The sequence below is a fragment of the Passer montanus genome, unplaced genomic scaffold (genome assembly GCF_014805655.1).
Source record: "Passer montanus isolate IOZ18808 unplaced genomic scaffold, ASM1480565v1 scaffold39, whole genome shotgun sequence".
NCBI classification, from domain to species: domain Eukaryota; kingdom Metazoa; phylum Chordata; class Aves; order Passeriformes; family Passeridae; genus Passer; species Passer montanus.
In genome coordinates this window covers 2155510-2172347 of record NW_024368707.1, presented here as the reverse complement: position 1 = coordinate 2172347, position 16838 = coordinate 2155510, and the positions used below count along the sequence as shown (strand labels likewise).

At 45.4% G+C, this 16838-nt stretch overlaps 2 protein-coding genes across 6 annotated transcripts in view; both read right to left on the bottom strand.

Moving 5' to 3' along the window:
• Positions 1-2246: 2246 nt before the first annotated feature.
• ZDHHC23 (zinc finger DHHC-type palmitoyltransferase 23) lies at positions 2247-9645 on the bottom strand. The gene is made up of 4 exons (XM_039718139.1): positions 9468-9645; positions 8550-9245; positions 7701-7868; positions 2247-6893 (listed from the first exon to the last, which is right to left on the bottom strand). The coding sequence occupies exons 1-4, from the start codon at positions 9572-9574 to the stop codon at positions 6626-6628; spliced, it is 1239 nt and encodes a 412-aa protein (XP_039574073.1). The 5' UTR covers positions 9575-9645; the 3' UTR covers positions 2247-6625.
• Positions 9646-10571: 926 nt separating this feature from the next.
• The window catches only part of GRAMD1C (GRAM domain containing 1C), a 52492-nt gene continuing 46225 nt past the window's right edge, over positions 10572-16838 (bottom strand). For all 5 annotated transcript variants that reach the window (XM_039717906.1, XM_039717902.1, XM_039717903.1 and 2 more), the window contains 6 exons: positions 16481-16584; positions 15613-15792; positions 14048-14105; positions 13434-13544; positions 12497-12602; positions 10572-10778 (listed from right to left, as the gene is read on the bottom strand). In XM_039717906.1, coding sequence (XP_039573840.1) covers positions 10701-10778; positions 12497-12602; positions 13434-13544; positions 14048-14105; positions 15613-15792; positions 16481-16584 — 637 coding nt within the window. In that variant the 3' untranslated portion in view covers positions 10572-10700. The remainder of the gene's footprint in view (positions 10779-12496; positions 12603-13433; positions 13545-14047; positions 14106-15612; positions 15793-16480; positions 16585-16838) is intronic.

Sequence of the window (16838 nt, the reverse complement as noted above, 5' to 3'; positions counted from 1 at the left end):
TAGTGACCCAGAGAAGAAAAGGTGATAAAGTATCTCCATCTGGAGAGAAGGCAGCATTCCAGCCAGCCAGAGACAGGACATGCTGCAGCTGTAAGGGGAGGAATAGGAGTTTGTAGCAGTAGAGTGGATGTGCCCACATGCAGCCTGGAATTGACCCTAGTGACAGGCTGGGCATATATTGAATTTACATCTTGCACAGGTAAAAAGGTGCCCCAAACCACTGGCTACTCAGGGGTATATCCAGTTTACTAAACTGCTGATTCTTTCCCCAGCAATGCACATTTTGTCCTCAAAGCCCACAGCTCCCACTCATCTCAGTACCCACTCACCATCCATGAAAATAATGCTGCTTATGTGGGACTTGGTTGCCTCCAAAGAACTTGAAGTACAGTCAACACTTTGGAAACTGCCATTGCTTTCCTTACCTTCCAGGGTTTTCTTCTATTCCTAGTAACTTTGAAAGATTTTCCTGACAAGATGCTCTTTGGTTGGACAGTTGCAGCAGCAAAAAGCCAAAAAAAGATCCAGGAGCTGTGCTTCGACAGCCCTGGCCTACTGCCAGTGCAAGCATGGAGCTGAAGCCTCAACTAGATCCAGCTGAGGTATAGGGAAGATGTTCAGAGATCAGGCAAATTCATACTGAACATGGTCTAAATCAAAAGGGACATGAGAAGCCCCTTGACTTCCCTATTGATGCACACTGGCTGAAACAACTCATACCTCCTTGGCAGAAGCAAGGCTGTGCCAGATGATGCACAGGATACTCCTAAAATCCCTGGCACAAAGTTGGTGTTTTGCAAATTGAGGCTCCCACAGGAGGGTGACATGAGAGAGCTCATCAGACCAAGGAAACAGCTTCAGCCTGCAGCTGTGCCAGAGCATTCCTCCTGCTCCAACACTTGGCTAGATGCAGATGTCAGTGCCTTAACGCTGGTCATCAGCCCACACTCACAGCTCAGGCACACTTCTGCCTGTCAGCTCCGTGCTTTTCTTAGAAAGAGAGGGAGGTGGCTGCACAGCCAGGCTTTCGTTCTGCACAGGGGTGGGGGGAGGACTTTTACTGCAGTGCAATAGCAAATACAAAACCATGAAGTGATTGCAAACTCCCCATCCTCTACTGACACCCCTGCCCTTAGAGCATTTTTACACACTTTCCCAAAAACCTGAACCACAGAAATACCATCAAATCTGTACACTGGTCACTTCCAAGTCCCCCAGGCCCTGCACAAACTGGATCTGAAAGGGTGCCTGAAATATTAAACAATTTTCTCTCCTCCCCCCAGGCAGGGAAGAACAATAGTTAGCCTGGGAGGAGTCCATGGACCACTGCAGTGTGATCCATAGCCCACATATTTGCAGACCTGTTATCCATTACAGGCACCTGCCCCAGCAGTGCACCCTTGGTCTTCCCAGCACAGGAGCTGTCACTCCAGGCATGGCTCTGCAGGGCCAGCACAGCAAGCCACAACAAGGGAAAAAGTAAAAGCTAGGGAGAGACAGAAATTTCTTGTGACCCTGTCAACAGCACTGGAGTTAACAAAGCTGGTCATCATGCTTGGGTGTCCTAGTCTGACAACCTTCTGCAAACACCAGTCTCATCCAACTAAAACCCTGCTGGAAGGGTTGTTGTCAGCCGTGCAGAGTTATCTTCAAACAAACAGCTGAACAGCAGACACAAGTACCATCCAGGCAAATCAAAGGAGAGCTCTGGAACAATCAAAGGCACCTGTGAGTCTACTCATTAAAAGTCATCTTGACTTTCAGCAGCAGTCCCAAGATACCAACAGAATTAAAGGTTACATCTCTTCCCACTATTTACAAGAAGAATATCCTATTTCCAAATATGGCTTAGAAAAGAGTTTAAAGCAAGAGGTTGTTCCTTTTGGGGTTCAGAGTGTATTATGTGGGCAGGTGTCAGGGAAAGCAAGACACAGGATAAAAAGGCCAGGAACTTGCTCAGATACTGATGATGCATTGCTCGTAGGATGAATTGCTACCATGAGGGAATGTCTCTGGGATGCTGAGAACTGCCAGCAGGTCTTTCATCTCACTACCAACAAACCCAAAGGTCAACCTTTGCAGAACTGGAAGAACATACGTTTCCCAAATTTTCCTTTGCCTTTTGCTCCTTTATTGCCAAGTCCAGCTCTCAGCTGAATAGCCATGAGATAGTGGCAGCTTTTGATCATTCAGCTTGCCTGCATGTGTCAGCATAAATCAACAGGCCACTCCACAGATCATTTCCATTAATTTATTTTTATTCATTTGATACCCATTTGAAAACACTGAACATGATACAAAATAGACATAAACATACACCCATCAGTCTCTTCAAAAAAGCTCACAAATGTTTCACAGAATTTCTTTGTAATGCTCAGGTTTAAAAAAAAAATACTTTCCACTTTCTTCCAGAGACTATCCATTATCAGACACTTTACATTATCAGTAGAGGCATTCCATAAAGACAAGATCTTGGGAGGCTGAATTCCCACATTTCACAAAGAACCTCACCTGTCTGCAAACAGATTTTTGCTGCAGGAACCTCCTGGTAGTGGCAAAAAAAATCCTAGGTAACTAGAATTTTTCACTGAAAGGAATACAGGAAAACACATCCATAATCACACACGCTTCCTGCCCTAATGAGGCAATATACATTCATATAGGAGGAAAAAAACCAAGCACATTATTAAGACATTAGGCAGTGAGGCAGTATCCATTTTATCTTCAGAAGAAATTTTACAGCAAATGGTTTCATTAAGACACTTGAAAGCAACCTACTTTGAAGGGGGAAAAAGCACCATCATAGCATGAAGGCTGAAATGTGATTAGGAGTCACAAGCAGCACCAGCTCTGGCTCACCAGTGACTTTTGTCATTTGAGGACAAGTTAAATAGAGAAACAGTCAACGTGGGGAACTGTGATTTGCCTACAAAAAAGCACAATGCAGGAAGACACAGTTAAAAGAGTACCAAGGCACCACTTACACGGTGTATCTAATGGTGCACTGTTTCTACTACAGACACCAAACAGTGGGGTGATGGCATTTGGACACAGAGGGTGTAACACTACAACACCAGCAAAACCAGAACCCTGGGTCCCCAAAATCTGCCTGGTCTACAGAAGTCCACAGTATTTGTGAAACAATAAATGCCTCTTAAAAGGTCATAGGTAAAGCGAGATAAACTAACTTTCAAAGTCTGGGTGGAAAAACATCAAGGCTGGCTATTACCAAAATCCTTCCCTGCTCTTGATCAGCTTTAGGTCCTTTCTTCACACACAGGGAAAACATTAAAGAGCCAGCAGGGTACTGTTTTCTGCACTGCCAGGCATACAGCTTTACAGGTGAGACACTAGTCCTTGCGTAAAGGCTGCACACAACCCACGTATGCAGGGTGCTCTCACTGCTCCAGCCCCTAGGCAGCATGGATCTAGGCAGCAACTAACACAGGGAGCCCAAGGACTGACTGCATGCCTAGATTTTAACATTTTTCTACCAGCATGATCAGTACCAAGCTCAGCAGGAAATTACTCAGAGAATAAACTGTTCCTGAGCACACCAGATTACAACAGTTTGCCCTTTCAATAACTGGGCAGGAAGCATTACCCTCCAAGGGTTTCCTGCTAATTCTCAGGGATGCTAAAAGGAGAGTTCCCACATCTGAAGGGATTGAAACTCTTCCGCCCATTTAGATGCCTGTTAAATATCCCATTACTTTATGCTTCTCATCTCCCAATGTATTCATAAAGCAAATCCTGTCAGGAAGAAGAGGTAAACCAATGCCATGCCATTAAAGAAACAGCCACCATTACTGTGTAGATTACAGCCACCTGAACCTCCTATTCACTGAGGAACCAGCACTGCATTTTCCTCCTAGGAAAAAACTCCATCCTTGCAGTCCTTTAGTGCCCCGAATGGTTTCAGTTCCCCCTGGAGATGGTGCAAAAAAAGAAAATTACTTTAGCACTTTGCCCCCACTCTACTGGAGCATGTTTGACCAAGGTATGGAATAGTTACATTAGTCTCAGGTCCTTTATTCCTAATCTGCACTCCAAATTCCACGCTGCCTGGGAGAACAGCCCAGAGAGAGTCCTGGTGTATGCAGTTCAGATGAAACGTCCCACTCACTAAGAGACAAGGGACAAGGCTACCGTGACAGACAGGCTGCAAAGGCGAAACCAATCTCTGCCTGTGGGAGCAAGTGAGCATCACACGGTTAGCGCTGCCAGGGAAGCACCCTGTGATCTGCTCTGCTTTCTCCCTGCCAGGAGTAGCAGGACTCTAAGAAATCAGACTTATCTCAAACCTGCAAAAGCTCCCCAAGTTTGTTCAGTTTGTGGATGCATGATTGATTCCTGTGCATGCAGCACACAGGGACGAACAAATTGGCCGTCTCCACTGCAGGGGTTGATTTAGCCCAAGAGGTCCTTCTGCCTTTATCTTCCTCAGTGCCAGCAGAGTAAGATCTAAGAAGATCCTGCTAGCCCACAGCATCCTTATCTCCAGGGCTGCCAAGCTTGACATCATCTCAGCAGGCATCACAGTATACATATGTGCCATGGAAACATTTACAGACAACTCAAGTGGAAGCAACTTTGTCTCTATTTGAACTCCTAAGATCAGGCTTCAAGCTCCAAACAGAAGGTCATAAAGGAACACTTTGCACAGTCCAGCTGGGTACTTTTTTACCCACATTAGGGTCAAGAAAGTGGTCAGAACCTTCTACTGTGCTTGGTTAGAGGTAGGAAGCAAAAGAACTGTCCTTTTACCTCCTTATAAAGGACTGCTTACTGGAGTAAAAGGGGTAAGAAATAAAGGAAATTCAGTAACTGTATAGCCACATCCCAAATGCAGCTGCTCCTCAATTATCTGCTGATTATAAAATGTGCCACTTGAGGAAACCAAACAGTGCAAAAAGCGACACAGTCTTTACCTTAAACTGGGACATATTATGAGGAGCACTCATAAAAAATATGGCAGGAATCCCAATGGACAGCCCTGACCCTGCTTTCTTTTGGCACCAAGCACCATCCATTTATTCTTCAAAGCTACTGCACAGCAGCACAGTGAATGTGCATCTCTTGCCCAACATCCCCCAGCTGCCTGCCATGCCTGTGCACTCAGGGGCAGGCATGACCCACACATACTGCACACATCTGAAAACACCACAGCCAGAACAAAGCTCTATCTCTGCTTTTGCGCCTTAGGCCCAACCTGTAATTCTTGTGCCACGGTCCCCAGCTCTTCCAGCCAGACCTTTCCTATTACTGCAGAGCCAACAGCATACATAAAGGGTTTAAAACAGAAAGTAACAAAAATTCCCACCCATGAAATCCAGAAACCACTGCCACCAAAACCTTGTTATTTTGGCTGAAGCTTAAGTCCAGGCCATAATACAATTGATGAGGAAAAAATGGCACTCTTTCAGAGCACATTTTAACAGGTTCATTTATCTGCCAGTAGAGGTCATCTATCCCAAAAGCAAACACCTCCAACACATCCTACACCTCTCCCTATGTACCGTAGGGTTGATCTGTTCCATGGCTTCTTGGATTGAGAAATCAGATCTACAGTCAAGCAGCTCCACAGGAACTGGGTTGAGAGGAGACAAGATCACTGTGCTAACAGCAATACAACCAAGATGCTACCTACCAAACATGCTGCTAGCAGAATTGCCTACTCTCCCACAGACTCCCTTCTCCCATAGACATAGGATTAAGGTAATTTCCATAAAGCTACAGCAATACCAGACAGACAGCACTCTTGTTCTGCCCTCAAAGTTCGCTGTCACATGTTGCTTCAAAACTCCTTACTTGGTGTATTTACCTGCTGTCACATGTCACAACCCATAATCAGAGCAGAAACACTTTGAGGGAGATGAGCAAAGCCTTGAAACCAATACAGACCCAGCTTGCAGAAAGAACAATGGGATCTCCTTTCACTCATTTAGACAGACAGGGATATAATAACAACTTTAGGGGTTAAGAGGTGAAGGGATCTTACGAAGTCCTACAGGAATGTAGCTCACAAAGGCACTTAATAGAAGCATGTACACAGCTGGATGGAATCAGAGATAGTAAAAATAAATAAATTAATGCACCAGAGGAGAGCACTGCCCAGTGACTACATAGACAGTCTTTTCTAGCCAAAGAGCCTGGTTTCTGCAGGGGTCCATCTGTTATCTGTATCCAAAGTTTCTTCTGCCATCTCCAAAATGCCACACACGTAGGTACAAACCCAGGGATTCCTTAACCTTTGCAGGAACCAGTGCACTCTCTGAAGCCAAACAGCAGGTCCCTCCTGATGCCAGTATTCACATCTAAGGGAAACTCAAGTTCTCAAAACCTTGTGCTCTTCTTGCTGTTTCCCACAGTGGAAAAAGGCAGCAGGCTCCTCCTCTCCCCACCTGCACATATGGCTTACTGCTTTCTGCATCCTATTGCTGGCTCACAGCACGTGAAGAACCATTCCACCAGGGAAAATATTTGCTGTTGTCAGCAAGGGGATAGCCCACATAATGACCACGAGGCAAGGTTGTGTGAAGAGGAGTCCTGGTGGGAGGGGCTGCTCCCCTGCTAAACAAAGTCAGTGAGCCATGACACAATGCCATCAGCAGAAAGAGGGATGTCACACGATGTCCTCGGCAGAGCGTTGTGGAGGAGAAGACCCCAGGCTCAGGAAGTGGCCCCAGTTGCACAGGAGTCCCCTGTTATACTGGCCAGTGTCTATCACTAACCCACCCAGCAGTCTGCGCCCGGTGTTGTCCCGCAGAGCCAGCCGAGCTTCCCTCTCAGTCACGTTGTAGCTGATGTTCAACAGCTGGATAAGGAGGATGTATCCCATGCCAGCTGTTACAATGGCACAGTACCATACACAGGTGAACGACAGAGCAGAGCTGGCAGCAGGGAAAAAGATGGAAAGGAAGCCATTTAGTAGTGGAGCAGCTGCTTTAAAGTGACTTTCCCTGGTAATCACTATCCTTTCAAATCCCTGTCTACATCTGCCACAATGATCTCACTTTGCTGCTTTCATCAGATAATCCTTAAAGGCTTTCTCAAAATTAAAGCTTCAGGGTTTACTTAATGAGCGCTTTTACTGCTATCAGAGCTACTCTTACACATTGCTGTCACACAACCTAGCTCTTTACTCTTGTGTTGTAATGGTGCTCTGGCCTTATTTAAGGACACCAGGATGCTCTCACTCAGGTCATGAGATGGAGTAGAGGAAGGGCCCCTTGAGTAACAGCAATACTCTGCCCATATGTGATAGTGCTGGTCTCAGAACTCACGTCCAATAGCTTCCACCACCTTCCCTGCCACACAGAGCATGTATCTAGGCAGAGAGCTTGGAGTACATTCACTAGATAAATAGTAAAGAATGAGAGGGAGAGAGAGCATGTGGATTCCAGGCTGTCAGACCATTACATGCATCAGGGGGGCATACATATTTAAAAGTACCTCTATACATAACACAATAAATACTTCAAATCCTAGCTCCTTCAACTTTTTCCAAATAAACAGCAAGCTGTCTCCAAGTCTCAGGCTGCCCACCTTGGCGGAAGCAGAAACATGTCTTTGCTTTCCAGAGTTTTTTAGGGAACACTTTGTGTTCAGGTCTGACAACCAACAGAACAAGGAACAGGAGCTAAGCTGCCTGAGCAAGCCTGCTCCCACCCCAGCTCTCTCCCAGACAGACATCTCACCTGTAGTCAGAATAGGCCCCCGGGCAGTAGAACAATGCCACAAACGGACTTCGGCCCCTACAGATGGTGTGCAGGGTCAAGGTAATCCCATACACAGAGGTGAGCATGAAGAAGGAGAGTGCAAGGATGAAAGCTTGATGGTTCTGCTCCCCTACGCAGCTGTTAATCCTCCAAAAGGAAAGAAAAGATTACTTTGCTTAAAAAAAGAAACCATCTTCTATTACTTCTCCCTCCCCCAGCTGTCAGAGAACCTGATTTCCAAGGTGCTTCCAGTTGACACAGGCTAAGAACTTTGAAAAATGTTCAAAGAAGCTTTATAACTTTATATAGAAAAGTTACAAACACAAGACAATAGACCTGTAGGGTAACAGGAGCAGACTGCATCCAATTTTTAGCAGGGGTAGTATCCTTTGCTGAGATACATTACACCCTACTACCCTCTTGGTTCCAGCACCACAGGAACACCCAAAAGGTAGTTTAGGGCTCCCTTGCCCTAGGAGGGCACTAAGGCAACTTAATCGCAGGATTGCTAGTGCTCTACAGACCAAGTCTAAAGAAAAAAAAAACAAATCCACAGCAAAAACAATCCCAAACTGATGAAAAACAGTAGAGAAGTAAAAGCAATTCTGAAGTATGCTGTAGAAGCTATCAGCTCAACCCACTTAGAATAAACAGTTATTCTATTTTTTTAAGGGTAAACACAAAGCTTTTTGCATTTAAAGAGTGTCATAAGGTCTTGCACATAGAAAAAGCAACTCTATTTGCCAGACTGTAAGAAAAATAAGCTTACTTTAAAAAGGAGGAAATTCAGAGAGAGAACACAGGGAGCCTCAACAGTGCAAAACCTACCAGACACAGTGATGGTCCAGTCTCCTCACACACCTGCCACAAAGCCGGCAGTGCCCTGCTCGAGCTGGTCTGACCAGCTGGCATTTAGTGCACCAGTCCCTTTTCACACCTGCTGGCTGCTGAGCTGACATCCTGCAATAACCTTTAGCCTCCCCATTCACAGCACGACTGCTGGCAGCACCTGAGATGCCATGGAGCCCGCTGGAGCTCCCTCTAATACTCTTGTTGTGCAAACCCTGGTGCGATGGCTCCTCGTTGCCTGCTGAGATCGGAAGGTAGCCAGGGTCCTTCTTGGCTCGAGACAGGGCTGCAAGCATAAGAATTAACCCGCACGTGAGAGTGACCACTTGGGAATGCTCCACGTGGCCCCGGGGAACCACCTCCCGGAGAAACACATAGTACATATATCCCAAGGAGAAGAGCCCTAGGCTCAAAAAGAAGAGAGTCCGTTCCTTCCTCCGGTGGGTGAGGTAGTAATACCACAGCACCACAACGGGCAGGGACGTCAGGATGATGAGCCCCAGCAGGAAGTGCAGGGCGGCAACGTGGAGGAAGACGGGCAGCAGGACGAGCGGCGGCACGAGGCTGACGTTGATCTTCACGGCCCCCGAGAACCAGGGGACCCGCAGCCGGTCCGCGATGGTGTCGGCGATCCTCTCCAGCGCTCCCGGGGGCAGGGATTTGCACGTCAGCCACCTGCGAGCGCGGGGAGCACAGCGCCGGCTGGCACCGGGACAGCCGCGCTCCCGCCCCCTGCCCCATCCCGCTCCCACCGCCTCCCCTTTCCCTCTCTCCCGACAAGTTTCCCCGGGAAGCGGGGCGCAGCTCCCCCGCACCCAGGGCGGCAGCCCCGCGGGGACGCCGCCGCCGGGACGCTGTCCCGCAGTCGGCAGCCCGCGCGGATCGCGGAGCCAGTACCTGTCGCAGCCGTCGTCGAGCTCCTCGCAGTCGCAGCAGCACGCCGCCAGGTGGTTGCGCCGGCCGCGCCGGTCCACGTACTCGCAGCAGCAGAGCGTCTCCTCCATCGCCGCCGCCCGCCCGTCCCTCCCGCGGGGCCCGGAGCGGCTCCCGCCGGCGCCGCCGCCGTCTCAGGTGCGCCCCGAGGTGTGCGGGGGGCGGCGCCCCCGCCCGGACCGTCCACCTGACGGCGGCGCGCGCCAATGGCCGCACGGGGGCGGCGCCGCCGTCACGCGGGGGCACCTGCCTTAAAGCGGCAGCGCAACAGGTGGGGCGGCGGGGCCCGCCCCCCCCGGGCTGGAGACGGGGCCGCGGAAAGCCCCCCTCACACCTCCAGGCCGACCCTGCACCCCCTCCCTACCCCACACCCGTGTCTGCACCACTGCCCGACGGGCTGTGCACCGCCCGAGCCAGCGCTGCCCTCCTCATACGGCCCAAACGCGAGGGAGGGGGCTCTTGCATTCTATGGGATTTTCTTTCTGTATTCTTTCCCTCAAGCTGCCTGGAGAACGCTTGAAGCACATGAAAAGGAGTTTCATCATCAGTGGGCACACCACACTGAAGCACAGCCCTTGCTGGAGGGAAAACACCGAGGGCTGAAATTTCTCTGGGAGAGCTGGAAACATATGGCAGAAGGCAGCCTGCCAAAGCTTGCCGTATGCAAGAGATATCAAACCCTTTCCTGTTAATTAATCTTAGGCATATTCATCCTTAAGATGGTGACTTGTTTCACAAGGTCCCCAAGGCTAAAAAAAGCCTATGAAGATCCTGTGTCTGTGAATCCACTAATGTTCTTTTTTCTCCAAAACACTCTTCCACTGATGGTCGTTTTCTACGTTGTCATAAAAAGCTGCAATTTCTTAAGAGACAAACACAGTTCTCTGCTGAGGGTGGTTTTTTCCCCTTCTGAAATGTTCAGATCCATTCACCAGCAGTACAACTGCCCTCACTCACTCACCCTGGGATGGATCAAAGAGCTCTGCACTGTTTGGAATTGAGACTCCCCAGGGAAGAAGGCTGGCAGGAGAGACAAGAGTGCCGAGCTATGGCAATGCAGAACCCGACTTTCTTCCACAAACCTTTATTCTGTGCAACAGCAAAGAGTCCAGAGGAGACAGTTACACTCCCTATCCCACAAGTCCTCACACACACATCTGTTCTTCCAACATCTTGAATGAAAAGCTGATGTGACTATTAACTCTCAGTCTTGCTGCTCTGTGTCCTGTTCAAGTGGTCAAAGCTTCTCTGGAGCATGGAAAGGGAAATCTTCAGCTGTGAAGATACAATCCACCCCCCCACCAATTACTTAAGTCAGTCTCCTGCACGGGTGAGTGATATCAGGAAAATAAAGTCTCCCTCCTCCTTTTCTTTTAAAGATTTCATGTGATTTCCTCCTCCCTGTTTCCATAAACAGTTGGCTTACTGTGCTCTCCTAACAGCTACACTCTGTAGAGTTTATAAATACTAACAGTCCAGGATGATAAAGTCTTAACACCTCACCAGACAACAACACAGAAGATAAACCACCCCACCCACTTTTAGTCAGAGATAACGTTCAGTGCAAATACTCCAAGGAACATGGCAGCACAACATGAATTTCCTTTTATTACCTAGCCCTGCTAGTGCATTTTGGTGCACAAAACATGTTTAGATTATTGACAACCCTCAGAAAACACAAGGTAGCAAGCATTAAGACATGTCAGGACTTCCAGACAAAAAGTGTTATTCTGGATGAAAAAGGTAGCTGAATTCTCACTTTTCTTTTTTTACACCATGTGTTCAAAAAGCACTTAACACTTCAGAATTAGGAATTGTTTGGATAGTCAGCAGAGAAAATAAAAAGGGTATGAAAACCAGAAAAATTCATCTCTAAAGTGAAACTTCCAGCACTTTTCAAGTTGCGATCAAAGTGGTTAATTAATAGATTAATAGCAATTGGGCGTGCAGAGACACCTCTAAATGAGGAGTATAAGAAATGGCTTCTTTTTCTAACCTCCTTTAGTGGAGAAAATTGACATGGTACTTACATGGAAGAACCAAGAGCAAACAATGGAGAAGGGTACATGGGAACTCCCCCTCCAGCTTTCCTAAACTAGTAATTTATTCCATCGCATTTCAAGATATAATAAATAAAGTTAAAATGAGAATATTCCTGAGTAGTAAGTAAAAACTGAAGCAGGAATTTACTGTCCTTCAGGTACTGATTTAAAATTTCAGCCTAGGGATTGTAAGGATTTAACAGTCATGGACTTCAGAGACATAACAGTATTCAACATATTTCTTGGTTTTTGGGGTTTTTTGTGTCTGTAGAATACAAGAGCCTGAAATTGTAAGTTACTGTGAAGGAGGATTATCTTCTATGGAGCCTCTCAGAAATATATGGTCTGCATAAATAATTTATTTTTCACTGGAGATTAGGTGGCCACCTTGATACCAATGCTAAATGAAGCTCTTGCCAATATCTGGAAGAGTAGCGGGGAGCAAATGCCAGGATAAACCTGAATGAAGAAACTCCATAATAAGATGGAAAAGCACTTGACAAATCTTAATATGAGTGTTCTTAGAAAAGGGAATCTGTTTTGAAATACTCCAGTCTTTCCTTTGTCATGATTCAGAACTGCATTAACACATTTCTTAAGCACTTGACAAGTTTAAGAAAATTGGCATGGGTATTTACATCTTAGTCAAATAAAAAACCCAAACCAACAAAAAACAAAACAAAATAAACCCACTCACAAACAAACAAACCAACCATCCCAAACAAAAACCAGCCAACCAAAAAAACCCCCAACCCTCCAAGAAACAAATTCAAAACCAAAGCAAAACATCAGAAACATAAGCACTGCCTGTTAACTAAACTCAAGCCTAGGGCAAAACAGATCAAGAAAACTTTATCTAGCACCAGACCACATCAAGCTATGTTAACACAAGGGAGAAAACTTGAGTTGTTGAGAAACAAGAATATCACCAGCAAAGATTTTCAGACCTACCTGCTCAAGCATTTCAATTGAGTCTCTTAAAACTCCCTTCACATGTTTAACCTGTTCCTTATCATATTGAGGTATCTCCTCTTTTGATACAATTTCTGGGGATATGCTGAAAAAGATTGAGATTACATCAGAAACATGAAACATGCACCTCAATGCCTTTTTAAAAGCAACTGTTCTCTGCCACCATCGCTCTGCCATTGCTAAGAGCATTCTCTTACAAAAGCCTCTTACAAAGCTGCCTGCAGTTGAATTCCAATCCCTGTTTTCTTGAAGCTAGTACCTCAGACCTTTGCAGGCAACAGCCACCAAGAAAAAAAATGTGCTCACATTATGTTTACAATGTAAGGTCCACAATCCAGGGAACAAAATCCTTCTTAGGAAGAAAGTCACTAACCAGTTCTGAGACTCACTATGGGCGGTCCCCACATCCCTTCCAGACTCAAAATCAGGATATGGTTTTTAACTTTTTTGTTGATACTGTATTCAAGAGGAAGAAACATCTTTCTGTGTCTGAGTACAAAAAGCACTCAACATGGAAGTTTGTGAAGGAGAGGAGATTTAAGAGACTCACAGAGAGAAGCTAAAAAGCTAAATGAATCTTTAACATTCAATTTGAGAACATGCTGGTTCACACAGGATGAACACTTCAGTTCTGTGATCAGCACTATGATATTCACAGAAGATGAGTCACAGCAGGCTGACAAATGCAAACTAAGGTTAACACTTCTCCCAAAACAGCTTGTCAAAGAAGAAATTTATTACTGCAAGATGCAATCAGACATGTCAATGGATTTCAGCATAGACCACAGAAGTACAGCAAGCCCCAGCCACTTCTAAAGCTTACCACTCAATTTCATTGTTTATAATTTATTTCTTTAGATCTGATTCTCACATAAGCTGAAGAAGAAAGCAAGCAAAGATTGTGAACTCAACTTACTTCAAAGAGCTTTCCTCCTGAAGCTGGACATGATAAAGGGACTGAGCTGCATGCTCTATCTTTGAGAGTTTGAGGAACAGTGTTATATTCAGCAAGACCAAGAGCAGCAAACTGTACATAGAAGAGAACAAAAATCAAGTTCTGCAACAGTTTCAGTTGCAATGCTACAAACACAAGATCATGGCTCAAGACAGCTAAGGAAACAGAATCCTCCCAGCATCCTGGGAGAAAAAAGGGTGGGGCAGCACTATACTGAAAATTAGTATCTATTTGAACAATTCCTAGCAGTTACCATTAAGCTGGGTAACACCAAAAAAAAAACAAACAGTATCTCTTCTTGGAACTTTTAAAATTAGGAATTAGTAGATTCTACACTTCATTTTTTAATAGGATCAGACCTTAATAAACCTGTAAGGTAGACTATTTTGGCAAGTCAGCATTTTCATCCCACGTGTCATTTCCAAGCCAATCCATTCCCTTTTTATACCCATATGTTCCACTCAAATTACTTTATCTTGCTACATGCAATCTTAAGATGCAAATAAGGAACAAATACAGATAAAAACCAAGATGAGCTTGAGTCAAGCAACACTTTAATGCAAGTGAGTACTTACAAGACACTCATTACTACAATGATGGTGGTGGTCCTACTTACTGCATCTCTTTTCCTTCCTATAGGGCATGGAAGAGAAGGAGGTTAAAAAGTAATAAAGAACATTCCTAAAGGGTGTCTGCAGATAGATGCATGTCAGTGCCCAGCATGGCACACAGAATAGCTCAACTTCTGATGGGAAAAAAAATCAGGTCATGTAGGTGCACAGGATCACCTCCAACATTCACCAAGGCATTTTTGCAGTCATCTCTGAGAAGCTGGCTGAACAGTCAGGCTCTTCCATCAGAATTCCCCCTACTCACTGTGCTGGGGAGAACACAATTCTGGGGCATGGTCAGTCACATTAAACCTGCATAGCCTGAGAAAGTCAAAGTCCATCCATTACTAACAAGAATATGTGCTACTAGTCACACACAGCAGAGACAGGCTGCAAAGTGGCTCTCTCCTGCTCATGCTCCTGCTCACATTCATCTTTCTGACAACCAGTGTCAGTCACATTTTCCTGTAACTTGTCCCATCCTTACTGCTTGGTTTATCTATTGTCCTGAAAACAGCCCTTCGAGAGCCCACCTGTTATTCAGCAGGCATCAGGGATCAGACACTGAGGGACAGAGTGTGCATGTTCTCTCCAAACTGAGCACCCAAGTGTGCCAACTATCACTGTGGGCACACTGATCTTGAAATAGAATTAATTTTGCACATCCTGCCCTGCACAAAAGACATACATAAAAGCTGTAGTGTACACTGAGAGACACACTCATCTGAAAAAGTGGAGCAAAAATAAGTAATTAGGAAGCAATTTCATACAGGTAAAAAGTCCTTTACACATGCTGCTGATCCAAATACTCTCTCAGTGCTATCTAGACTCAGTGTTGTCTTCCTCTTTAGGGAAGTGTACTTGCTCCTATCTCACTGTTTACAATTCAACTTCTGTCATGGAATCCACCATTCCCTGGTGCAAACAAGTGCACAGGTGTTCCTCATCTCTCTGTGTGAAACTAATATTGTATATGCTGGTGGCCAAGTCTGTCGTGCCTAAGGGCAGTAGAACTGCAAGAAATGCTTCAGTGACCCAGAAATTACAGAAGCATATGGGAAACAGACTTCTTAACATTAAAAAATCAATAACCAAAACTGAGACGACAGGGCCAAGAGGCAAGTGGCAAAGTTCAATCAACTCATGACCTCTGTGTGCAGTTATCTGAAGAAAAAAAAACCTTTCAGAAACTCTACAAGATTTAGTTTTGGTTTTTTTTTCCCTGATCCAATTTCATTTTCAAACCTTTGCAGATACAGAGCAGTATTTAAGATTTTGGTTGATTTTTGTTTGTTTTAAAACTGAAGGAGATATTAGCTTTAATTTCATGAGATACTCATGATAAAAGTGATCATGCATGCTCCAAATATACTTTATTTGGAGCAAGACTGAAGAAGCTGGAACTTGTTAAAGCATTTGCTATCAGAGACAAGAGTAACATATACACAAGTGCAACTCTTGCACTATTTTACGAGTTATGCTTTCTTGAACATACCTTTTGGAAAACACTTGATATAAAAAATTCCTACCTATTAAGCTGCCCTGGGACTCTACTCCCATGTCACCAGAGGAATGCTGGGAAGAGCGTTTGGGAAGCGATTCTGCCAAACCCCGGTGTAAAGTGCGTCGCCTTCGTCTCAGAGCAAGTAATTTCCCAGAGTCTTCTATGGATTGATTAATTGCATATTCCTCCATTAGGAGATCTGATTCTGCAGTGGAAAAAAAGATAAGGTTACCAAACTGTCAAAAAGAAAGCTGAAGACAAATTGTGAGATATGCAAGGTGGCAGTGAGAGGAACAAGCACACCTTCCAATATATGAGCTTAAAGCAGCTAATTGGCAAACTACACACTGACTTCCACCCCTGTTCTGTTTTCTAGAGGGCACTTGGAACACTCTGCAGAGGTGGTGCACACTCAGCCCAGGCAGAATTGCACAATGCTATGCCAGACAGCAGTTGGAAGAGCACTGCAAGACACTGTTAGACTGAGGCTAGAAATTGTGTTAGACTGTGAGCCTGCAGCAGTGGCTGGCCAGGCTGTGAACAGACATTCATGGAGCCTGCCAAGTGCCACTGCTTCTCTTCTCATATGCACAGTCAAGGAAATTCTTAGAGATAAGCACATGCAGCTGAGAATAACAGCTTTTCTGCTGCTCCTCATGTTTCCTTCTGAAAGCCATTATGGCCAGGTACACAAGAGCCCCTTGTTATCCACAAGGCTTCTTTCATATCCTGGAACTGGCAAATAGACTGATGGCAGGAAGTTCTGTCTTTAAGACTGCTTAGGTATTGCCTTTTTTCCAAGCCACTCTTTGAGGAGCCAGGTTTGACAGACACAAAAATGTACATAGCAAAGGTAGGCTCCTTACTCCAGCACAAAGAACAAAATGCCTCACCAAGTTGTTTGAAGTTTTCCTGTATTCCTCCCCAGGTATTCTTCTCAATTACAGACTTGACAAGGCCCCAAGGCTGTTTTTTGTACTTCACTTCTGCAGAAACCCTAGAAAAGAGAATGCAATAATGGAGAAGTGCTCTTCTAGGAGACACAGTGATAGCAGAAATCTCTTATCAGAAGCAGCTTCCAGCTTATGTCCAAAATCTGCAGTTCCAGCTGGAACTGCCATTGCTCTCCAGCTGGGCAGCACTTTCATTGCAAAATGCAAGAGACAGACAGTAGCAAAGACAACATCTCTAGCTAAAGCATAAAAATCTAGATGTCCAAATTATGGGAAACATTTTGGAATGTTTTCCTTC